This window comes from Euprymna scolopes, chromosome 22 (assembly GCF_053919585.1).
Source record: "Euprymna scolopes isolate OS-2025 chromosome 22, ASM5391958v1, whole genome shotgun sequence".
In the NCBI taxonomy this organism is placed as follows: Eukaryota; Metazoa; Mollusca; class Cephalopoda; order Sepiida; family Sepiolidae; genus Euprymna; species Euprymna scolopes.
The window spans coordinates 11225656-11252200 of NC_136503.1; the positions used below are offsets into that span (position 1 = coordinate 11225656).

General features: G+C 33.5%; 1 protein-coding gene, 1 long non-coding RNA gene and 1 pseudogene across 21 annotated transcripts in view; 1 reads left to right on the forward strand and 2 right to left on the reverse strand.

The window, feature by feature from the left end:
- LOC145243887 (uncharacterized) overlaps nucleotides 1–26545 on the forward strand; it is a 1140095-nt gene that overhangs the window by 1063188 nt on the left and 50362 nt on the right. For all 20 annotated transcript variants that reach the window (XM_080106980.1, XM_080106982.1, XM_080106985.1 and 17 more), the window contains 2 exons: nucleotides 23631–23666; nucleotides 26169–26195. In XM_080106980.1, coding sequence (XP_079963106.1) covers nucleotides 23631–23666; nucleotides 26169–26195 — 63 coding nt within the window. The remainder of the gene's footprint in view (nucleotides 1–23630; nucleotides 23667–26168; nucleotides 26196–26545) is intronic.
- The window catches only part of LOC145243891 (uncharacterized), a 213011-nt gene that overhangs the window by 111547 nt on the left and 74919 nt on the right, over nucleotides 1–26545 (reverse strand). The gene's annotated exons all lie outside the window — the stretch shown is intronic.
- Nucleotides 1847–1992, reverse strand: LOC145244066 (U2 spliceosomal RNA; annotated as a pseudogene).

Sequence of the window (26545 nt, forward strand, 5' to 3'; positions counted from 1 at the left end):
TTTTGTTTATTAAATTGTTAGGTGAAAGTACAGAATAGTTACAAAACACCCTCTCCATGTTAAGAATGAGATTCTAGATAAAAACCTTATTGTTTTAGCACGGTAACTTCCCTGCATAAGTACCGACTGTGGGTTTTGTATTGTTTTCACTGAAATTCCACTAAAAAAGAAAAATAATCTATTCATTTAAAACAATCTTTTGTAGTCTATTAAAAATACCATTGACGATATGGGAATACTAATTTTAAATAATATACTTCTGTCTTAAGATTTAGTATTGACCATATGTATGAATTATAGTAATGAGATAGAAATATTTATAGCAAATGACTTGAATGGCTTTGAAACTGACTGGTTGTAAAGTGTGTGATCATTTTACATTAAATTAATACAGAAAAGTGATCTTCCACTTTATATCACAAAAATTATTTGATTTAGGGAATTTGAAACGTCATTTTCATATTCAGGAACCCCGAAAACCAATAAATAGTGGTATAATAAACATAAAACGAAATAAAAAGTACATGTGTTATAGACCGACTGACCGACCGACTTATAGAGTTGTTTGCACACAACTAAAAAAACTATTCTGTGGTATGCATTTTAAAAAAAAACTATTCTCCGTCGGTCGGTCAGTCGGTCTGTAACACATTTACTTATTAATTACAAACAAGTGCAGCATCGGTAAAGAACAGATACTACACTTTGATCTTAGCCATATGGCCAAGGAAAAGTTACATTTTGGACAAGTTTCAGAAAAGTCTAATGGATAGGTAAAAATTTATCGGGCAAAAAGTGTCATTATTTGCAATTTTAGTACATTTTTTACCCCTTATGAGCCCCTTGGAATGCTGAATACCAGTGACAATGGACAAACAATGCAGTTTTATACCGTAACACATGTATATTTGAATTCAGCACGATGGGAGAGCACTATATAGATATACATATCAAGTTTTTTTTATTGAGAAATATGAAAAAAGGGCATTTTTAGCACTAAAAGTCCCCGGGGGACGCAAAGCAGAATTTTGCTAGGGTCACGCATACTGAATATATATTAAGAAAAATGCCCTGCGCATTTTGGACAAGTTTCAGAAAAATGTGATGGATAGGTCAAAATTTATGGGGCAAAACGTGTCATTTTTTTCAATTTTGGTGCATTTTTGACCCCTTATGAGCCACTTTGAATGCCGAATACCAGTAACAATGGACAAACAGTACAGTTTCACACCTTAACACATGTATATTTACATTCAGCAACATGGGAAACCACTATATAGACATATCAAATTTTTATTGAGAAATATGAAAAACACGCCAGAAGAAAAGGCGTTACACTAGAAGTCTTCAGGGGGGGGGGTTGCAAACCCGAATTTTGCCAGGGTCACCCATACTGAATTTATATTAAGAACCATGCTCTCCACATTTGAGTCAAGTTCCAGAAAAATCTAATGGATGGATCAAATCTTATGGGACAAAAAGTGTCATTTTTGGTCATTTTGAGGCATTTTTGACCTCTTTTTAGCCCATGTAGGTGAAATGGGAATTTGCGCACAAAAATTTTTTTTTTACTATGCACATTTATATATTAAAATATAATTTGTGACCAAATTTCAGGAAAAACAAATGGACGGTTATCCGTCAACCATCCGGACTAACGGACCCATTGAAAACATAGGTTCCTCTGATAAATCGGGGGGACAAAAATGTTACTAAAAACCCCTTGCTTAAAAAATAAAAAAATAAAATGTAAATGTGTTACAGATCGACCGATGGAGTGACTTGCATGTGACTAAAAATGCCTTAGCATGGAAGGGTTTTCCCCTTCCATTGCCTAGGAAAAGTTACAAACGTAAGTGCAGCATCTGTTAAGAACATATACTACACTTTGATCTTAGCCATGTGGCCAAGGAAAAGTTACAAACATATGTACAGCATGTAGTAAGAACAGATACTACACTTTGATCTTGGCCAAAAGGCCAAGAAAAGGGTATTTATTTGCTCCCCCACCGAACAAATTAGGCACAAGGCCAACTTTTAATGTGAGGAGTGAAGGGAAAATGGGGACCAGCACCCCAGGGAGTAGGGGAGCTGGATAGTGACAATTGGTATGAAGGGTTGCCCCTACATTGACCAAGGTCTTATATGTGAGGCTGCCCCCACGTATGGTCTTTGCTTGCAGTATCTGCCAGAACAGATACTACACTTTTATCTTGTCCAAAAGGCTAAGAAAAACATAAAAAGCTAAGAAAAGCATCTATTAACAATATTTTGATCTTAACCAAAAAGGCCAAGCACAAAAGTGTTACGGACAGACCGACCGACGGACCGACAGAGTGACTTATAGAGTCACTTGCACGCGACTAAAAATGTGTAACACAATGTAACATTTTAAAATTCAGTATATATAATGCAGATAAAAGACACAAAGACCGTTATTTAAATGCCTAATTTGCTTAACTATTTTTTTAAACAGTCCATAATATTTAATGTTATTCATTTGTAATTTTATTATCATATGTTCCCCATATATATGCAATAGCTTTTGTCTAATAAAAAATATATTAAACCTTTCATGAAATCTGTACTGATTCATTTTCAAGGGAGGTCATTTAAATTAAAATAACTATAAAGAAATATATACAAAAAATAAGAAAAATTTCAGAAAGAGAAGAGGGTCATTGATTAACCTCCCCCCCCCCCTCTCTCTCTCTCTCTCTCTCTCCCTCGTCCTTTATCCATTTTATTGCCTTATTTAAAAATAGCGAACTTTACAAAATGGTAGCAAGTTGGCAAAGTCAACGAGTTTACCATAAAATCTATTATTCTGTATGCTGGTATCATGAATGGGGAGTGTAGTATCAAACATTTGAACCATATTATTATTTGAGGAACTGAGTTGAGAAGCAATAAGAAAATTTGATATGAAATTGAAATTCCTTTTAAGCATCTTGAATGCAGAACTCATACAAACAGCATTGATGTTATCAATATGTTTAGTCATTCTTCAGAATGTGGAATGCAAGAATAATGTTGTCAATTTTGTTTAAGACATACTCCTGTATTTTTGTCTTTTTTTTCAAATTTTTAGTGCGAGGCTTGGATTGGAAATATTCTTGCATATAGCTTAAGGCCTTTCTTCACTTAAATCTAGTATTGACCGCTGTGAATGTTGGACATTAAAAATGGTTACTGAAAGTCGTTTGGAAGCAGTGGAGATATGGTTTATAAGGAGAATTCTAAGAGTTTCTTGGACAGAAATGCTGGCTTTATGAAAATAAATCTGACTGGATAAATTTTTTTTCTTAACAACATGGGGCAACGTTCTGCAAAATAAAATGTCTATTCAGAATCAAATATTGCTTTTGTAGAATGGAAATTATCGGTAACACAAGTCAAGAATTCAACTGATTATATATCAGATAACAAAAATACATTTTAATATTTACCCGTCATAGCGATTATCAAAAAACGTAAAAGTTTAATAAAAAAAATTTTTTTTTTTTTTTTTTTTATTACATTTTCACCCCAAACAAGGCAAATTGTCACTTTCGTGTAGGGGGATACCATCAGGGGCAACAACTACCGGGGTACTATGTAGGGATTTGGGCAGTAAGATGTCGGTTCACGTTACACTTGAACTTCTGCACGTCAGTACTGTTGGGGAAGCAGGGACCCGGAATGGAATTCCAAAGTCTGGCGTTTCTGGGGAAGAAACTATTGGAGTAGAAAGATCTTTTACATCTAGGGATCTCTACAGTGTGGGGGTGGGATTTAGCAGCCCGTCGGGTTTGTCGAAGGTTTTTGCATTTTCACCCCAAACAAGGCACAGTAACACTCTGATGTAGGAACAACTATCTAAGACATAACTATATGCAGGGATACTATGAAGGGAGTTGAGTAACAAGATGTCTATTTACATTACATTTGAACTCCTGCATGTTAGTACAGTCAGAGAAGCAGGAACCTAGAAGGGAATTCCGAAGTCTAGCAGTCCTGGGGAAGAAACTAGTAGAGTAGAAGACTTTCTGGCATCTGAGAATCTCTACAGTGTAGGGGTGGTATTTTGTTGCTTGTCAGGTTTGTCAGATTATTTATGTCAAGGACGTAGAAGAGCTTGTAGTTTGCTAGAGCACTCATTAAAATAATTGCAAAACACGCAGAGAGATGCAGCATTTCATCAATGGGACAAAGGTTGGAGCCTAGCTGACAGTTCGGGGCCTATTAGGTTGGCAACTCTCCTTTGAACTCTGTCTAGCAGTGAGACTAGTAGCAGTGGCAACAATACTTCATACATGGGTGAATGGTGGCCTTGTAGAGGTACAGGATAGTCTCAGGCTTTTTAGCACAGTAGACAGAGGCTACCTTCTTTGCAGCAACCTTGGCAATGCCCTTAATGTATCTGTTCCAACTCATGTTCTTTGTAACCGTTAAAGCCAAGTAGTTTAAACGAAGTATTTTCAGTTAATGTATCATTAGCCATGGCTATTAGTGTGTGTTTTATAAGCAGTTACTTTTAAAAGCTGCTTTATATTATTTTATCTGGAAAGATTTAAATATACGGAAGACAAAAAATAAAACTAGAAAGTCTGCCATAATACTCCTCCTACTCATCTTCTGAACAGGGTTGCTCCTGCTCCACTTGGATATTCAGATGGTAGCTAACACCAGTTAAAATAAATAATTAGTGGAACACCAATGTTAGTACGTACGTAGAAAATGACTTATTTTTGTTGCACATGTTGTGTTGATATATTCCAGCAGCTTTTGTAAAATGCCAGAATATGGTGAAATGCTCAGCTAATTTAGCAGACGACAGTTAATAAATTAAAAGAAAATATTAGTTTTACTCGTACAAAAATTTAAATCATTAAAAAAAATCATTTTAGTAAAACCATCACAATGAATCTAATGGGTTTGTAGATTATGCTACAGTCGCCGGGGGAAAAAAAAACAATTCTTTCATTTTGCCAGGAATGGAAATTAATCAGAAGTGGACAAATAGACATGGCCTCTTATAAAGATGTAATTTAAAAATAAAATGTGACAGACTGACAGAAATGTTATTTCAAACTTGAGCATGACAGACTTCAAACTTTAGCATAATAGACAGGCAGAGACTTCTTTTGAGATGCTTTGGAGCATCTAAAAGAAGATGTATCCATTCATTGTTTTGCAATATCTCTACTATTATATATAGGTCACTTTGCGTGTGTGTGTGTGTGAGTTCTTTCCTCATAGGTTCCGAAACGGCTGAGCCTATCTTTTGCAAATTTCACACAAAGCTGGCAGTGTTCTTAGATATGTTTTGTACAGAATTCATCCAATAAGTATGAAAAAATTGAAACAATCCGATCTTAAAACTAGATTCCCTCTCTTATGAATACAAAAGAAGAATTTTTAAAGGGGAGTATTTTACGTTACACTGGTCAGTGGAGATAATAAAATTTAAGCAAATAATTTGTTCTTAAAAAAACAGACTTATTATAATCTGGAGATATAACACAGTGGTAGAGCATTCGACTACAGATTAAATGATCCACTGTTCAAGCTCGGGTGTACCTCACCATTATATTTTTATTTTTTCTTATTAATGAGTTCAATTTATGATAAAAGAAGTACCATTTAAAATTGCCGCAAATCATTTCTTCATTTGCATATTTTAAAACTAAACATTAATCAGAAGTGACTTTTATAGGCCATTCATCGTCAAGCCCAAATATCCGTTGACATGATATTGTAAACAAACACAGACGAAATTTGATGAACAACATTATCATTATCATTTTTAAAAAATTTTGAAAATTAGTCCACCGGGCAAATTATTAATAATCAATAGCAGATTGATTCCATAATAATACATATGTAATCTGTATAAATCTGCAATGCTAATGAATGTTATTTGAAATGTAAGTATGGCAGACCAATGAAAATACTATTTAAAACTAAAAAGAGACAGTTGTAGTGATTAATTACTTGGAAAAAGCTCTGTGACATGTGTTAATCCAAGATGTCTACCATCTAAAATGTACAAAGGACTTTACTTTCCAAATATCTTTAAAGAAAGAGAGATAACTAAGGGAAAAGAGTTATTTCCTTTTTTGATATGTTTTCTAGATGAAAACCCTGTTTCATCTAACATAATAACCGATTACATATGTGGCAGGCTAAACACCATTGTTTTATATACGACATGAAAAGTAATTGTTTTCTTTACTTTCTTTACTTTAAATCACTTATCAAGGCTCAAGGCCCACTCGAGGATAAGCGTTAATGAATGTAAGGTGGTAGTGTAGTAATCACCAATGGTGTAAATTGGGTAGCGTTTGATTATTTATTGGGGACGAGTCAACAAGAACTTGTTTTGGATTTGAAGGCTACCATGTTGCACTCAACTAGAATCTATGACAGATTTCAATCATTGCAATTATGATAGAAGCCACTGGGTTCATGAAAAAAAGAACTTGATGGAAGAATTCCTTTGCAGTTTGAACAAGTGAATTGAATTAAAGCTAATTGTGACAGAAGGTGAAACGAAATGACATTTTCAAATTTAAGATCGCTTTTGCTTTGGGTGAAATGATGTAATACACAAAGGGAAAAGAAGAAAAAGAAAATCTATCCAACTCCTTTACCCTGCGTGAGTCATCTGGGTGTTCCACACATGGTTAGTCCCATGGGGTGTTTATACACCCCAATACAAAAATGTTTATAGTGTTATTATTGTGTAAAATATAATTAACCTGTTGGTTCAGGATATATCTTGTCCTGTTGAATAGTATTAATCACTTGTATCATGTTAATATTAATCTAAACTAATAAAATAAATTATAAAACTAAAGAACAATGAAAAAATCTTAGATTTAGATCACATTTATTTAAAAATACCTACAGGATAGTTTGTGTTATTTTTTTAAATATCTATGATGAACACAAAATGTTTCCATAAATTGAAATAACAAGAAAAATGAATATGAGTTCATTAAATAAACATTACCTTTCAATCTAATTCACCTTCAAGAAAAACTGCTATACCCTCACTGAGTCAGGAGAGTAATGGGAGGGAGGGGAAAAAATAAGTTGCTGAGTAGGAACTATGAGCAATTAAGCAAAATTAGGTTGACAAAAAAACTCCATGGGACTAATACAGGGTTAAATGCTCTCTTGCATGTAAAATCGAGAAACAGTAAAAGAAATCTCAATACTATGCTCCTTAATCACAGGCTCTTCAAGCTCACAAACATTTATTTCATTAAAATTCCAACAAGCATTAAGGCATTTAATTAAAATTAAAAAAAAAAAAATTCTTGGGATTCAGAAAGATTAACACATTCGTTTGGTTACAAAGAGAATGTCTGTGCATTCAAGGTAATAACCGAATACTTAGAAAATGGCAGCCAGTCTGTAACAGAATGGGAGCAAAAATGGTTGGATTTAATGCTACTAAGACAAAGCTTTCCTTTAGCACCAATAAGAAACCTTTCCAACGATTGATTGTCAAGGTTAATAACGCTTTTCCTAACTCTTACATTCCTACTCGTTGAACTGACAACACAAGATAAATAAGCACATCGATGTTGCCAAGGCTGCTGTAAAGAAGGTAAACTCCCTTTATCGGGCTAAAAAAATTCTCATACATACCAAGCCACCATTCGCTCATGTATGGAATACTGTTGCCACATATGAACTGGTGCACTGACCAATATAGCCTCTCTCACTTGGACGGGAGTGCAAAAAGAGAAATACTAACCAAATAGGCTTTTCTCTATCTGCCAAGCTCCAGCACCTTGCACGTTGTCTCAGTGTTGCATTTCTATGTTTCTTTTATAAGTAACTCGTCTAGCCAAAAACACTACCAATGAATTCCTCCACTCTCTATCAATGCCTAAACCTAAATATGGATTCCATCAACAAAGTTTCTTGCCTAGAATTGCCCGTCTATGGAACTCTGTTCTGCTGGTCTGCCTTCTAGCTAGCTACAATAATGTCATCTTTAAGTCCAACATAAACAAGTTCTTGTTGATCCATCCTCGTAAATAATCAGATTATACTAAATTTCCACCACAAACGATTACTACATAACTGTCTCAATGATAATACACACATTAACCCTTATCCTCGAGTGGCTTCCGGGCCTTGATATAAAAGACTTCCCCAGAATATCTCTAACCGGACATACATACACACAAATAACTCTTCTTTTATATAGATTCTTTGAGGAATGAGTTGACATAAGAGAATTAACTCCTTGATAAAACATCAGTTATTTCCCTTTAGTAAATAAAATGACTGAAAAAAAAAACAAACTCCCTCACAAAAAACTGGGTTATGAAGTTTACAAAGATGGGTGATGCTCGTTTTTGTAAATATTGATACGTAACTATGTTTAACTAATGTAAATATTGATACGTAACTATGTTTAACTAATGTAAATATTAATACGTAACTATGTTTAACTAATGTAAATATTAATACGTAACTATGTTTAATTCCGTTTCAACATTGCCAAACTAAAAGTAATTTTGTGTTGAACTTCAATGTCGTCTGTTGTCATCTACTGATTTCTTTTATTACATTTTGTCCAAAAGTTCGTAAGCACTTGCAGACAATTGAAATTTTACTCACCAGTTGTCATGCTATCAGTGCTGAACTTTACTGTCAGCAACTGAAGTGGGTCTATGAAAAGTTGAAGCAAAAGTACCTAGCTCTGATCAATCAAAAGCACACTTTGATGCAGCAGGGCAATGCCAACCCACACACTACCAGACAAGTTTGAAGAGCTGGATAGCATTGAGGTTCTACGATATCGAGTCTACAGTCCTGACTCCATCAGATTATGGCCTTTTCTGCTCAATGCAATACTTTCTGTAGGGCTGCCAATTCGACTCGTTTGATGAAGTTGAGGAAGCATGTCAAAAATTTTTGATTCGAAGCCGGCTGAATAGTACTTTGACCAGATCCAAAAGCTTACAGATCGATGGCAGAAAGTCTTGGAAAATGATGTTCTTTATCTTGAGGTTAATTTTTGCTTTTGTTATTACTTGGCGAGTAAAATTTCATTTTTTTGCAAGTTTTTACAAACTTTTGAGACAACCTAATATTAGTCTGATGGACATTTCATTCAATTATGGTGAATATAGAATCGGATAGACTTGCTATCAAACCAAATTATAATAAAGACTGATACTGTTCACATACCATTTATAGATTGGGTATAGACAACATGGTCCATCGTATTGCTTTTCTTTTGGCTGACGGTAAAGATGAACGTTGGGAGTGGCACTTAGTAACACAGTTCCTGGCTTCAGATAGTGTATTTTAACGTCTTTGAAAAGTGCCAAGGGCAGTGCTAACAATTAATATAAGTGTAATTAAATTGGAAAATGAGAAAGATAGATAAAAAACATGAATTTTATGAATGGGTTACTCAGCGATAGGATTTTCAGAATTAAAGCGAGAAAATATGAATCAACGAACAAAAATATATTTATATATATATTAACAATTTTACAAAAATGCAAAATATACTTTTGTAACAGCTGATGCGCATATGTAAATGCCAAGTCATGTTCAAAATGACGTCATGGTAAAGAAAAGGATTATAAACAAGCGACAGAGCATGTTAGAGAAGACGATCACATTAGAGAAGTGACAGTTGTAATGAGAAGTCACATGTGGCAAGAGAATGAGGAAATAAATGTTTCAATAAAAAGAAGTCACGTTATTACTTGCTCTATGTTCTTTAAGACATAGCTACAACGTGTTGGGTCTTGGAACATGTTAACATGTGTGTAAATATGAAACGTTACATTAATCAAAGTTTGTTGAGACATTTTAAATTTCTTGAATAAGAAATAGACAAAACACCAAAACGTTTGTTTCAAAGTTCAGTTGTGTGTGTGTGTGTGTGTGTGTGTGTGTGTGTGTGTGTGTGTGTGTGTGTGTGTGTGTGTGTGTGTGTGTGAATTTACCTTCTTAGTGCCTGAGTCATTACTGCAACAGACTTAAAGAAACTTCAGTTTGGGGCATCCAAAGTTTCTAAGATGAGCGTTGTTGATGTGGGGACATGTTGTAAGTGTCACCCGAAAGGACTCTGATTTCAGTTTACCAAGTCCGAGTTTTTATAAGCTTGATTAATTTAGGGACATGATTTTTTATTTTTGAGTTTATAACGATTTTCATTGGTTGAAAATATTTTGAATTAACACGTTTCTGTGAAAACTTACTTGCTTTTGGAAGTAAAGAGAAAAGCATATTGAAACGAGCCAGAGAAAGAAAAAAAGGCAGCTTATTCTGTGTAAAGCCACGAAAGAAGTGAAAAGAAAAAAAAAGAAAGAAAGAAAGAATAAGCTGAAGAAACAAAAAAAGAAAAGAGGTAGCTTATATCAGCTCTGTAACTTTCCTATGCCTATTCATCTCACACATTAATTTCTAATCAACTACAAAGTTACGGAAAACAGAAGATGATGAAGAAGAGAAAAACAAAGTATTAGCCATTCTACAAAGATGTCAATTGGGGCATTTAACAAGTGCATTTGTCACTTGGGGCATTTAACAATGGAGACGGGATAACGCCAGCAACAAAGGAAACATCTTAAAAAAGAGTCAGCATAATTCAGTGATGAATTGCAAAATTTACATATCAAACTTTTATCGATCTTTCTACCTCTTGCTCTCTTCTTCTCTCACGCTCTCTTTCCTTCTCCCTTTCTCTCTCTCTCTCTCTCTCTCTTTAGGACAATAGATAACTTACATAGACTTAAGTCTTCCTTTTAAAGTGAACACAAGTAGCTAATCTTTTACGGTGCTACCTGCCCTCAGCAATTCTCTCCATTGTCGGATTGTGCCAAACGAAAGACGTCCATAAGAGACTTCCGACACGCCATCTTTGGACGACATTTTTTTATTCCATTTTGAAGCAACTAAGACATGACCGCCTTTGCATATCTTGTAGATTGTAATCAAAGAATATCACAAAGCAACATAACCTGCTCATACTAGTGATTGCCTCGTGCAAGGGTCTTAACTCTGTGGACAATCTTGAGTTCATGCCTCAAGCAGCTCTGGTGAAACGCGTTTATAATCGATAAACATCTTAAAAATAATAATCTGTCTAAAATTATAAATTTAAATAGCTTTAAAGTTAGTTATTGTTGTATGGAAAATAGGCAATCAATAATCTATATATCTATGAAAATGAGAATGTGTGTGTCTCAGCACACTTCTCAACATATATACTCAATGGATTTTTGATGTACAGACTTAATATTTGGTATATAGGGTATTCAGACATGTGGAAAACTTTTTAACCTGTTTTCATCCGGAAAAAAGGGCTGCTAAATGGTCAAAATTGAAAAGTTTAAGGAGTTATTTTATATTAAAAATATAAAGAAAAAGAGCGGACATGTACGAATGCTACCCCTGTAGCGAAATATGCATCGGCTCCGATGTTGTATGTTGTTTGGCTGAGGGAGAACTTATTATTTTTACAAGGAAAGAATTTTTGCGTGTGCGACCTAGTTTTTTTTTTATTTTGGCTTGAAATTTGCACATGATTTTTGTTACTATGATTTTATCTTTTTTTTTTATTTTGGATGGATATTTTTTTTTTTTTTTTTTGGATGAATATTTTTTTTTTTATTTTGGATGAATATTTTTATTTTTATTTTGGATGGATATTTTTTTTTTTTTTGCCAGAGTTTATATGATTATTAACAGGAAAATTGGTGAAAGTCAAAATGGAATCTGCGCTATTTTTAAATATTATTTTCAAGTTTAATTATGTTCACGGGACTATAAACCATTCACAAAATTTTGTGGATCTGCTTACTGGTGTTTGCACCAACAATATTGAAGCCTACTGGTCTTGTATTAAAAGAAAACTGAAATACATATCGGGATCAGTAGGGACTACTATTTTCCAAAATGTACACATGATCTGGTGACGTCATTAATTGATGTGCTTGATGCCAGCCACGGTGAACGATTTTTTTAAAGCTATTATTTACTACTGTAATTTAATTTAATAGGAATTTATTTTACATTCAAATAGTTTACTTAAAGATTAAATTATCAAAATGTAAAAAAGATTCATTATCATTAGAAATAATTAAGTAAAATCCGTTTTTTTTTTTCAATGGGGGTACAAAAAATAACACAAAATAAAATGTTACGTGACTTTTTTGACATCTATGGAAGAGCAGAAGCGACAATAAAATATTTTGTTGGTTCACTACAAATGTTATTTGTTTATTTAAGTTTTCGATAATTTGGAACGATTTAAATTATTTATACGAAAGAGCCCCCCCCCGAATGCTACTTGGGAATAATTTTCCCTTTTACCAGTTAGACACAAGGTCGGTTTTTAATGTAGAGAAGCATTTATTACTAAAAACCGAAATGTAAAAGCAAGTTAAGCTGAAAGTAAAAAAATTTTTTTTTAATTCAAAGAATTAAAGAAAGAAAAATTTCAAAGGAATAAGAAAACTCATTAAGATAAATAAAGATTACCTTTAAAGTAGTTAATAAAATTCTTGTATATCATATTAAATATGTTATGAAAAGTTCTATGACGTTTTTATCATAAAGTTTTGAGAGCATTAATCTCACTTCAAACAAACAGTTCAACTTAAAAATATAAGAGAATCGTAATGAAAGAATCGTAAGTCCAAGGTATTTTTTAACGATGCGATTCTGATTCCGATTCCCCCCCAAAATACACGATTCTTACGATTAACGATTCCGATTAATCATCCCACCACTAGTTTAAATGTAATGTGAACAGACATCTCAATGCTCAACTACTTATAGTTCCCTGTTAGACATGATCCCAAGCAGTAGCCGCTTACGATCCAAGTGGTAACATGCCTTGTTTGGGGTGAAAAAAGAGTAAAAAGAGAAAAGAAAAAAGTTGTACAAATGCATGTATCATTTCTACTTGATTCAGATCAAAAGATCAACACGTTGTTTCAGCCCCACCCACCACACCCAAAGATTCATCAAATCTGGAATTGGTTGAGTGAAAATGTTTGACAGACGTGAAACGATTAAACTGTTGGAAGAGTTCGTTCAACTTTGAATGAATGGAAAGCCATTTCTTATGGAAAATAACTTCTTAAATTAATAATCGCATTACAAACACTGTCACACGAATATACACACACACATATTAAATATGTGCATATATACATATTAATATGAATGATGCAGACTTTAATTAAAATTTGTTATATATTTACAAATAGATGCATTTATTTCAGTGCAAACTCTCTCTCAACCATTAATGATATATATATATATATATATATATATATTTTGTGTACAGAAAGTTGTTAGTTGAGACAGGTCATTGGTACCGTCGGTTTCAAGCCCGATAATAAGGCCCGTTTAAGGTATCCTTATCGAGCTCTCTTCAGCCAATATTCGTCTGTACGCTCTTAAAATTTGGATTTTCCTTTTAATTGAGCACTCTGCTGGAATTCTTTTTCCATAAAAACTAATCATATATATATATATATATATATATATATATATATATATATAATGGCGATAGCCTATAGTTCGCACAAACTATGAAATTTTCAGACTGAACGTCCTAGACTCAAGTTTATATATAATATATATATATATATAATATATATAATAACTAAATAATGTTATCAAAGAGTACATCTTTAACAAAGCAAAATTTATCAAAATAAGCTCAACACTATTAAGAGGCACAAACAATAATATTAAATGAAAGATAAGGAATAAAATATATTTAACTTTAGTATATTATCAGAACAATAAGGAAAAGTTCTGAGGAAATTAAGAAAAATCCTTTTTGAGCTATGGCATTTCGAAACTAAATGCTTCTCATCAGAAGAAAAGGGTGAGAATCATACAAAATGCAAATATAGAAAAAAACTAGCTTTATGACATTTAGAAATGAAATGCGAATGAAGCATTAGAATAAAATGGTAAATAGTAATTCAAAGTAGGTACAACATATAAGGGTAAATCGAAGGATGGTATATATGTAGGTAATATTTTTTAAAAAATATAGGACACTATGAAATAATTGGGATCATTAAAAAAAGCCAATAATAAAAGAAGAAAGAAAAAACATAGGTAAGATAGAAGAGAAAGTGGACAAAGAAGGGGAGGAGATAGAAATAGTAAATATGGAATACGAAAATCCAAATATAAATAGATAAAAAATATATTTAAAAAAATAAATAAATAAAACGATCTGAAAATGAAGAAAATGGGATTAGAAAAATGTTCAAAAAGTGTTGAAAATAAGTTCAGAAATGAAATGATATTAATACAAATTTCAATTAGGATACGTTTTTCTATACATGAATGCAGATGTAATCTACACACATATATATGAAAAGCAAAGATTGTTTATCAATTTGTTCCCTAATCTTATGCTATTAGCCCTAAAAAATTGAACAGATCTTAATTATTTTACCACAAAATTTAAAACTTCAAGCAAGCAGATGGTTACATTTCCAACTCGTTTCTCTGACCAGCAAGATCAACAAGCATCACTTGTTTCTGACCACAGTTCCCAATGACTGTGTTACGAATGCCCACAGCCCACTTGGGAATGCTGATCATGTAGTGATAATAGTTGAAATCGCCCTAAACTCTAGAGCCAAAATGGAAGAACCATTGCTCAAAACGAGATATTATAAAAAGGTTGACTGGGAAGCCATCAGGGATCTCATCAGAGATGCCCCATGGCAAAATATCTTTTCACTTCCTGCTGAACAGTGTGCAAATGCGACCACTGAATGGTTCAAAACAGCAATACAAGCACATGTTCCCATGCAGAAATTTTATAGCAAGCCCCACTCTCTCCAATGGTTTACTTCCACATGTGCAGCTGCCATTGTGCAAAGGCAGCACACATACTGCAAATTTAACTGACATAAATCCAATTCAAACAGAAGTATATAGAAGCCAGAAGTAACTGTAAGAAAGAAATAGCGACAGCTAAGAGAGAATTTACTGTAACCACCAAAAAATGCATCGAAGCACAGAAATTAGGAACCCGTGACTTCTGGAAAATCTACAACAGTGTAGTAAATAATGGGCACTCAACAATTCCCCCACTATCCAACAATCATGAGGTTGTTTGCTCAGCAACCGAGAAAGCTAACATGCTTGCCAGTCAGTTTGCCTCCAACTCCACACTGGACCCTGCTAAACACACTTTACCAAACTTTCCTTTGCGGACAGATGCCACACTTGACGATTTGAAAATCACCCCTTCTCAGGTGTATGCTATCATAGAAAACCTTGACACTTCAAAAGCATGTGGACCTGATCTCATCCCGGCTATTAAAAAATTGCTCTGCCGAAGTAGCTCCAATCTTCTCCAAACAACAAATGCCTTAATGAATCTTGCTTTCCTGCCTGCTGGAAAACTGCTTCTGTGGTACCAGTTTTCAAGAATTCTGGCGAAAGAACTGATCCAGTAAATTACCGCCCTATTAGCCTCCTCCCACTTTTTACCAAAATATTTGAGTCCATAATTAACCAAGCTCTAGTCCATCACCTTACAGATGCTAAACTACTGACTGACCAACAATATGGATTTAGACAAGCCTGTTCCACAGCAGACATTCTAACTGTAATCTCCAAACGTATATACCATTCACTTGACAAAGCGGGGGAGGGTAGAGCAGTAGCTCTAGATATATCTAAGGCTTTTGACAGGGTATGGCATGAAGGTCTTTTCAGGAAAATCAGATCATACGGTATCACTGGAAGAATACTTAACATAATTAAATCCTTCTTAGACAAGAGAAAAATCCAGGTTGTCCTCGATGGTCGCACATCTAAACAATATGATATAAATGTGGGAGTGCCTCAGGGGTCTATCCTTGGACATCTATTATTCCTAATAGTCATAAATGACCTCCCTGACAAAATTGTCTGTGAGATGGGTTTATATGCTGATGACACCACGCTCTATAACAGACATGACAGGAAAACAAATGAATACATAGCGAAAGAAATGGCAGAAACACTAGAGGATGACCTCCAATTTGGAGTGGAATGGGGACAAAAATGGATGGTCACATTCAAGACTAAACTTGTTTCCTTCAATAACTACAAGAAACCTTCTCTACCACCAATAGCAATGGCCAAAGACTCTTTATCTGAAAGCACATCTTTTAAACTCCTCGGCCTAACGTTCACAGGAAACATGAGTTGGAACAATTACATTGAGAGCATTGCCAGAACCGCTGCGAAAAAGGTAGGTTCTCTCTAACGGGCTAGAAAGCTACTAACGCCTGAAAGTATCCTATACTTCTATAAGGCCACCATTCGCCCATGTATGGAGTATTGTTGTCATATTTGGGCTGGTGCATCTGCTACTAGTCTCTCACTCCTAGATAAGGTTCAAAAGAGAGTTGCCAACCTAATAGGTCCTGAACTGTCATCCAAGCTTCAGCCTCTGTCCCATCGACATAATGTAGCATCTCTCTGCCTGTTCTACAAATACTTTAACGGTCAATGTTTCGACGAACTGCAAGAACTTGTACCCCCTCTACGTAAATACCCCCAACAAGCAGTAAAATCCCACCCCTTCACAGTAGAGATCCCTAGATGTAAGAGAGCCTTCTACGCCAGTAGTTTCTTCCCCAGAACCACTAGACTTTGGAATTCCCTTCCAAGTTCCTGCTTCCCCAACTGTATTGACATGCAGAAGTTCAAGTGTAACGTGAACCAACATCTTGCTGCCCAACTCTCCACCTAGTACCCCTGTATCCTGTGTCTCTAATAGTAGCCCCCTACATCAAAGTGGCAATGTGCCTTGTTTGGGGTGAAAATGTAATAAAAAAAAAAATTTTTTAAATGCCTGTGCATGTAGCTTTGCATGAAACCAATCTCTCTCTTTCAACGACTGCCATCGTAATCGAAAAATAAAACCAGGTTGACATCGTTGGAAGAAACCGTCATTACAGTTGTCATATCAGGGTTTTCCATCTCCTAGATTCCAGCCTTAATAGCGGATAAAACAGATATCTCCCTCAGTTGTTGACTGTATCTTTAGAAACGATGATTCTTGAAAATGTTTCTTATTAAATTCTTTTCTCAGTGATGATGAGGAGAGTGGGAGTGGATCTGAATTAGAGGATAAAAACCCAGCAACTCTCCTCTTTATTTTACTAATAATTAATAAAAAATTTTTAAAATATTGATCAGGGTTGAATGATAAAATTAAATGAAATTGATTTAAAATAATTTTTTGTTTATAAAAACGTGAACCAATATTTATCTTAAATTGGTGACTAAACAGTTTTTAAGATGTGTCTTTTATTAAGTAAGCTATTAAAGTCAATGAAAGAGGGGAAAAATCCGACTTGACTTTATATATCATTAATGATTAATAGTGATAATATCGATCGATTGATTGATTGATGTCTCTGTTCAGTTGAAAGACAATGAATACCCCCTGCAAGGTGCGCATGGAATTGTAAGGCAAGGATTGCTCAATCTCCAACCACACCTCTCTTGAATCAGCACTGTTTGAGTTCAGTTGCAAGAAGTCAAGGATGATTGGAAACAATGCCGAGATAAGTGGAGAGCACATACAGCACCTGGAATTCCCAAATGGTCACCCATTTTAGTACTGATTAGGTTCAGTGTTGCTTAACTTTGGTTATCGAACGATGATAATATATGAAAACAAAATTTATTGATTGTTATAATATAACATACAGGCAATTGTGACAAAAAAAAAAAAAAAACTAACGCTAAGTTAGCATTTATGATAAAATAATTTCCTACTCTGTTGGAAATGGTATAATAACAGTTGATATATTGCAAGAAATGGTAAAATAATCGCTGCACTTTGTCAGTTAGGATATAACAACAAGCTTTTCACTCACGGTAAAATTATAATGTACTCTCACAAAAATAATTTATTTGTTTAGGTTTTTCCGCAGAATCTATGTTAGTAATCCTAATATTTCTGCAATAGAAAAACGTCATAAAGAAAGACTCAAACAACGGGTTTAGGGAGACAAGAATATATTATACAAGAAAGTGAATACAAAGAAAAGTTTGTCAGCATTTTTCAACTATTAGACATTTTCTAGTTTCACAGTAATTTCCAATTGAGAGTATTAAACTGAGGCTTTTTTTATAATGATGAGAAGAGTCCATTACGAGTGAATTAATAAGTCCTCATAGCATTCTCTCTCAAGCCTTTACTCCACAAGAGGTACTAATACCTTTTCCTTTTTGGATCGATAGTTAAAAGATGCGTGAACTTCTTTTTCTTTTCCAATCAGCCGTGTTCTGGAGCTGCTTGGCGTGGTTCAATGTTGGAAGTGCCATCTCAATGGCCTCTTCTTGTGAGGTGCATAGTTGGGATCATCCAACATATACAAAGATTCACGTTAGATGCATCGTACATGTACTTGTAATACGCAGTGTATTGTCTTTGAGTTAAGGTTTACAAGACCAAAGTTGTGATCAAAGTGCTAGAAAGTATGCACAAAGAGGAAAGTTCTGTTGCTCATTATATAGGAAGTATGATGAAACTAAATCTATGTGTTACTTGTTGTAGTATCTTCTGTACATGCCAATATCCGTGTGTGTGTGTGTGTGTCCCTGTAACATAGTGCATATGAGTACGTGGGAAAATATCAGCAGCAGCAAAGGATGGCTGACTTGCAAAAAGATTAGCAGCAGCAGCATCTGAAAAAGCAGATATGCAAATTAGGAAGTATGTGCGCGAGAAGGAAAAAATAAAAGAGAAAAATATACCATGTGCTCGAGGCAGAAACAAAGTGGTCATCGAAGAGAATGGACGTGTAAAGTCAAAGACGAGGATGGGCCGGCTGTGGCTGGCATGCAGTCAGAGGAAGAAGAAATGGTTCCAGATAAAATGGACATGTGGCAGCAAGAGACTTTTTAAGAGGTGTCGAATGTAACAGAAATAAAAAATTTTGTTAAGAAAAAATGCTGACCTGGATTTTTATTTATTTCCTTTGTTTGTTTGTAACTACAACGTTACATTCCCCATAGAAAGAAAATGGGAGTATCTACATAAAAACTCATTTTTCCAAGGAAGACAATAGAAGTGAACTCTAACACCTAAATGCATCGCTCAAAGAGACCATGAAAACAGACTTCCTTTATCTATTCTATTTTGATGAAATCTAATTTATATGTATGAAATTTTCCAGGAAGGACAAGAAAAGTAGTTCCGAAACTATGTTCTCCTTTAAGTGCCGAATCTTTACATACTCTCTAACTCGGTGACCTATGGAACAGATTCCTCCTAAAACTTCAAATACATATATCCAATTTTAATGAAATTTAAACCCTATGTATAAGACATTTTTCAAACTTTCAGCTTTTTCCAACTATATTAGGGAGCAAAATGGGAACAAACAAAAAAAAAAGGTATTACCTTTTTTTTGTTTGTCTCCATGTGTTATAAGCATAATAAAAAAAGACCATAGTGTTCCTCCATTAGATCAGGCTATCTGAAGATATCGGCTTCCTGACTTAAATCACCGAACATTGATGCTTTTGTTTTATTCTTTCCCTTTGCAAAACTCAATCATGTTCTAGAAAGCCAAAAACAATTTTTGTTTGCAAAACAACCAAACCAAACATCACAAATAAATATTTGAAAATATGAAGCACTTGAAGCGTAAAATGTTTTTTCCAAAATTATTGTATTCTGCATTAAATAACCCCAAAAAGTTTTATATGCCAGAAAACAAAATAACCAAACCAAATCAAGCCTCATTCAATCCCAAACAATGTCGGGTCTTCCTGACCAATGAAGTGTAACGAGGTTAATACAAGAGTACTCAATACCGAAGTAGAGCAGGGTATAAACTTTATTTGTTTTTACATAAGCAGTAATATGTTGCTACACAGTCATGAGCATGTTTCGGTCTCTAGTTACTGGTAACTAGCTGACCGAAACATGCTCGTGACTGTGTAGCAACATATTACTGCTTATGTAAAAACAAATAAAGAGAATATATATATATATATATATATAACGTTTCTAAATTTTTAAGATGAAGATTGATAACTTGTCTTATTTGAATTCTTTGGACTACTATTCTCATTTTTTGAGTTTTATTTAAACAACGTTTCGGTTGATGTAACCGCAGACTTTCTTCAGATGTATCTTGTCGAACTCGGGAATATTTCTATTGAACTTGGGGAGAATAGCATGCTCTCATTATGTCAGTCATTACTGGGTAGAAGTCTTAAGTAATTCACGATTGTATTTTGAGTGTTGTACGCACTGAGGATTGAACCTTCAGTCTCCAAAAGAGTGTAACTTTACAACTGAATTTTACCAAATTATATATATATATATATATATATATATATATATATATATATACACGAGGGTCATTCCAAAAGTAAAGCCTCCAATTTTTTTATATTTAAAAAATTAGAGGAGCTACAAAGACGGAATTGGTACCATTAAAACGAGTGACCTATTATGCTCCAGAATTTATTTTTCTACATAGTCACCACCATTCTCAATACACTTTTGCCAGCACCTCTGCCTCTGATATACATCTATGACAGGAATTACTTTCTTAGTCTCACACCGTCAATATCTACAACAGAGATGAAACTTTCAGGTCAAGAATACATAGGTTAAGTCATCATAATACAATTTGCAATCTATTTGTGCAGAATAAAAAAAATAGGAGACATTACTTTTGGAACGCCCGTATATACCTAAAATCTTGTAGACTATATAATAGGAATACGCAGAACAAATTATCTTGAATCATTATTATAGACGTAAAAAAATGCCCGCCTCAAGATTATTTCTAAATTTGCCTTATTTAATATTAACTTTTCTTTACACCCGTAAGATTTTTTTTAGTTTAATTTGGAAATTTGTTCCCAAACTAAAAATTATATAATTTTATAATTAAATAAAGAAATATACATTTTTCCATATCAGAATATTAATTAAATATTAGAATCATTATGAAGAATAGAAAATATCATGAAATCAAAAATGGCTCTCTTGACGCTGCCATTACAACTAAACCTGCTGCCGCCATTGCTGTACTTTGCATTCGACAGAATAATAGAGAAAACTTCCTTTCAAATTGTGTCTGCAATTTGGCTAACTTCTCTCTTTCATCATTTGTTCTTTTGGTTTCTTGATAATCAAAACAAATTCTTCAAAAGAACCCAAATGACTTTGGCCGTATTTTTGACTGAATTTTCCGAACAATGCAGGTCTTTAATTAATAGCAGTGACTATCTTAATTTCTACGCACCCAATTTGGAAATGACATGGAAACCTTTTGGATGTCTTCTTTGTTGGCCATGTTTCTATTTTGGTGCAACACTAATTTTCACAATTTGCATAAAAAAAATTGTCCTAATTAATAGTTTTTTGTTTTTTTATATGACCATTTTATATGGAAGATTTTGTCTGTCGGTCAGGCTGTCAGAATTGACATTGAAATAGCATTTCTGTTAGTCTGCCATGCTTAATTTTGAAATAACATTTCCTTTGATTTCCTACACTTCGGTTTAAAATCGCATTTTATTTGGGCTGTAATGCTATTATGGGAACTCACTCATGCTCTAAAGATGAACTCTTCTGAACTGTAGAAATAAACCAAGAGTCATGACTCTCGGTGTCGTCTGTGTACTTTGCAGTACACCATCTTGGCGGTATGTTCTATGACTGTTGTTCTTTGTATATTCTGTTTTTGTTTCAATATATTTTACCTTTCTAACTTGTATGCGTGTCTGTGTTTTTTCCTTAGTGAGCTTTCCGGGGCCAAAACACAAGCTTAATTTTTAAAACAGCATTTTTTTTTGGTCTGTCAGGCTAAAGTTTTAAAAATAGCATTTCCTACACTTTGTTTTGAAATAGCATTTCATTTGGTTTGTCACAATGAAGTTTAAAATAACATTTTATTTGAGCTGTTAAGCTTAAGTTTGAAATAACATTTTATTTTGTCAATCATGCTTGATTTTAAAATAGTATTTTATTTGCTAAACCTGCACATTTAATTTTTTATCCATTTTATGAATTCATTTCCTTTTATTTTTAGTTGAAATAATTTCTGGCTAGAATTTATTCATTTTGATTTCATTTGCTTTTCATTGCAATAAATTATTAGTGATTGTTTTGAATTCTTATCATTTTTTTGGAGCTAAAACAAAATCAACCAGTGATTAGTATTTGATTAATCTTTATTTTATGAATTTCTTTCTTCCAATTATTCTTGGAGAGTGATCCAAGTATTTTGTTTTATGGTTGCAAAGAATTGCTAATTATATTCTGACTTCAAAGCATTCAATCTTTAGTTGTTATCATGAGACGAGAGAGATTGAGAGAGAGAGAAACTCAGTTTGTGTTAACTAACGATTTTAAGATCTTATTTTATTCAGTGATGATTATGCGACTCATGTATTTCCTATTTCCGTTTTCTCAATTAATATGGGTGTCAAACTGGACTCTATAGCTTTTTTCGTGTATTACAACATAAAAAAAGCATGAAATAGAAGCTCCATTTAATACAAGACAAACTATGAATATTTAAGATTTTGAAAAACTTTTATCAACAATAAAAGACTAGATTGAATGTATGTGTTCAAAAAAGTTCATTTTCATGTGTGATCACCTTTCCAAATAATACAATATAAGATGTTGGAAGCAGCGGAGAAAAAAGAGAGAATGTTCATAAAGAGTACTTATTCCTTGTTTCTTTTTGTTGGTCGAATAGCGGTCACAGAGATGTGTTTTACAGCTTTAACGATGAAAGTGATGTAACCTCACTTGACTGCACTGGTGTCCCGTTTCCTTGGTATCCTTTTTCTTTCTCTTCTCTTTACAAAAATCCTGGGTTTATACTTCTCCTTGGTGACTCCCAAAAACATGGTTGTTAAATCTTATTTTTATCGTGCCCTGCTCCCATTGGCTAATTAATTTTTATTATTTTTCTCTTTTTGACCGGATGGATGCGTCGAGACTATGCGTAGTGACGCGTTTACATACTTTGTCTGTGACAACTGACGATTCAACATCCAGTTGGGAGTTTTATTATCTTCTTTATGAATCCCCACAACTCCTTCACCTTGGCACTCAGCCATTTCCTACATCTTTGAACAAATCCAAATCTGATATTCTAGAGAAGTAATATTAGAAGGCATTGAACATGACAATAAACATACGATGACATCTCAACAATTTTCGTGAAAGATTCAGAGAATAAGCAAATTCTTTCTGTTCACATGAAGAAGATTGTCATCAGGAAATGTAAATTGCCTCCATCTTTTTTAAATGGAAAGTTGATCAAGCAAAGCTCAAGATTTTTAAACCATTGTTTGGGTAGCGATCAGGGCAAACAGGATTATCAAGTTGACCAACCTTTGAATACAGAATATTAATAAAAAACAATATTTTATTACGTAGCTTTATATGCTCTGTTAAGTTTTACATGTTCCAAGTCACAATGGCATAGTGGAAAGATACTATTGAAGTTTAAAAAAAATGTACAGTCATGGAAACGTGTGCACTATACCAATTAACGTTTTAAATATTGTATGTTTTTATTTGTTGTCTAATTTCTAGTAATTTCTATGTTTTCTTATTTTTTCAGGAAGAAGATAGAAGTGCAAAGGACTATGATAAGAATGTAAGTATATTATTCCAAATTACTTTTCTGTACTTGCTAGACAGATCCTGGTCGTATCCAAGTAAAATTTACTAATCCTAGAAACTATTGTTCCTTGTCCTGATCCCTATATTCCATTTTTATTTTGTAACAACTGTAAGTAGAATTGTTCAATGTAAAAAAAAACATTATTCTTCCATACAAAATGACGGTTATGAATATAAATAATCAAACGTACATTTTCAATAGAACACAGATTTTATTCAATTAGTTAACAATTGTTGCAATATTTTTTGATAAAATGTGAGGGTATGTTTAAAGAAAATTAGAAAGGTCTAACTTATAGAAACTGACAATAGAAACCGACCAATCAAATAAAGCCATGTTCTGCTAGCAACCAATCAGAAACCGGAATCACTCCATAAAAATACTGGATCTTTTAGAATTCCCGCACATAATTTTTTTATTTTCACGCAAGAAGGAACTCTATTCTTCATCTGAAGACTTATACAGATTGGTTACCCATCAGAAATTCTTCTAAAATCAAAAATGGCTTTCAATTCAAACGTACATTTTCAATCAAATCATATTTTATTCAACTACTAAACAAAAACAGAACCTGTTGGCACATATCATGAACATTTCTCACTATAAAAAAATGAAATCTCTTGTTTGTATAGCAAGAACAATAATTCTTTTTTAAAAAAATAAAATTATCTCCCTTGATGGTAATTTGTCGGCTATTGTTTAATGTCTTAATACATATAAATACGTAATCACTCCATTTGATCTTCATGATCCTTCTCAAATCTTTCAAATAACATTATAAATAACACTGTAATGCGGGGAAAATACTGTAACCAGGGTCTGGAAAAACATATTCCACATCAACCTGAAAAAAATGTGTCTTAGGGCCGCCATATTCTGGGGCTCTACTGTATATGGAATCTTCCTTGGTATGAATTGATGAACTAATGACGACGAACGATGTAAAATATTTATGATATTAGTTTATTAATACTACAAACGTGGCATTTAGTTGTGCCACAAAAGTGGCTAGAACTTTATACTTTTCATTCTAGTTCTCCCAGATGGTGAGATAAAAGAGTATATCTATTAGTGAGAGAATGATTCCAATATTATTCCCGATTCCGATACAATTACTGATTCCATACTAAATTCCTGATTCTAATTCTTTATAAATTTCTAAATATTTAACCATAAAATTGCTATTTTTGACGATTGCCATAAAAAAACATGCTAAACGTGCAGATATTTTCTCAAGTGTAAAAATACACTTGGGGGGGGGGGGGGGTAATCTATAGATTTTAGTTTTACTTGTATTTTAGAATCAATAAATATTCATTATTTTATTATCAGCAGTAGAAGATTTTGCTTAAACAAAATCAAATAAAAAAGCCAATTTATTAGAATCTTTTTTGACATCAGAAAATAGGAAAAATTTTTCCAATTCTGATACTCCCAAAAGTTCCAATTTTTTTTTCGATTCCAGATTCCAATTAATCGTCCCATCACTAATATTTATTCATCTGACTTGTGTCTCTGACCAACTATTTTAAAAGTATCCCCTCTCCCTCACCATGTGATTCCTGAACAATCAGACTTTTTTTTGGTATCTTCTCACCCCCCCCTCTCCCTCTCATAACTTTACTATTCTTACACAAACAAAATTGATTCAATTATCCATTGCTCTTAATTTAATGTAGTTGGGATGTTCTTCAATCTGTATGCTGCATAATTTTGTACTTGCAGTGGTGATGTGGCAGCCAAAGTTTTACATCTTTTCTTCTCTCTATTATTGTAGATGTCTTAATTTTCTTCTTGGTAACTGTTCTCATAAACGTCATTGCTAAAAAAAACAAAAAATGCAATTAAATTTTTAAAATTTCTTTGGGGTTTTATTTCTTCTTATAGTATGTATGCATACACATAAAAACACCCCCCACCTCCTCCTTTGTAGTGTGTGAGATAGCAGCTATCCAAACCCAATCTCTCTCTCTCTCGCTCTCTCAGTTCAGTCAAAACAAGAGAGATCTCTGCTCATTCACCACATAAAACTAGTGGCTTCCTGTCTCTGTAACGTCACTGCCAGGACATTTAGCTCTTATGACTTTTATCAGAAAAAATTACACTTTACTTAACTTTTAACCTTTTATGGAAATGTACGATACTACACCTGTATCTAAACTTTATTACATTATTTGTAGAAACATTTAAATTGATAATAAAAATACAAAGTTATTTTTGTCTGTGTTTTTAGATGAGAAAATTTCATTATTATTTACTATTTTTTGGCGATTATTCCCTTTGGCCTTCTTCAGGTGCTTTCTTGTGATTTTGAACATAACCCTTTATTAGTTGTATTCAAAATTTCGTGATAATTTCCAAAGATCCTGCTTAAGGCCAGAAAGCCATATGGTTGAAACATAATCCCAGAAACCAAAATAAGGAAATCAGTAAAATGTAAAATGCTTTCATTTTTTTTATTTGTTTTTATTGTAGACCAATTTTCCTGACGTTTCCGTGCCTGTAAGTAATTTTTTTTTATGTGTTTTCTTTGAGCTAGCTGCAAAAATAATTGATCAGGCATTTTCATTTCTTTTGATGGGGGGGGGAGTGTTGAATTAAAATGACTTTCTTGACATCAAGAAAGAGAATTAAATATTTTTTAAAGAAATATTCACAATGATCCATTTCTTTTGCAACTGGTTTTATGCTTCCTGATAATCCAATGAAGGTGGCCTGAATGAGTAAATTCTTAAAAATTTTTTCAATGTTTGAATCTAATATTTCCATTTGTAATTTATTTTTTTAAGACAGGCATCACTTATCAAGGCCCAAAGCCACTTGAAGATTAGGGTTAATAGGTGTTCAGTGGT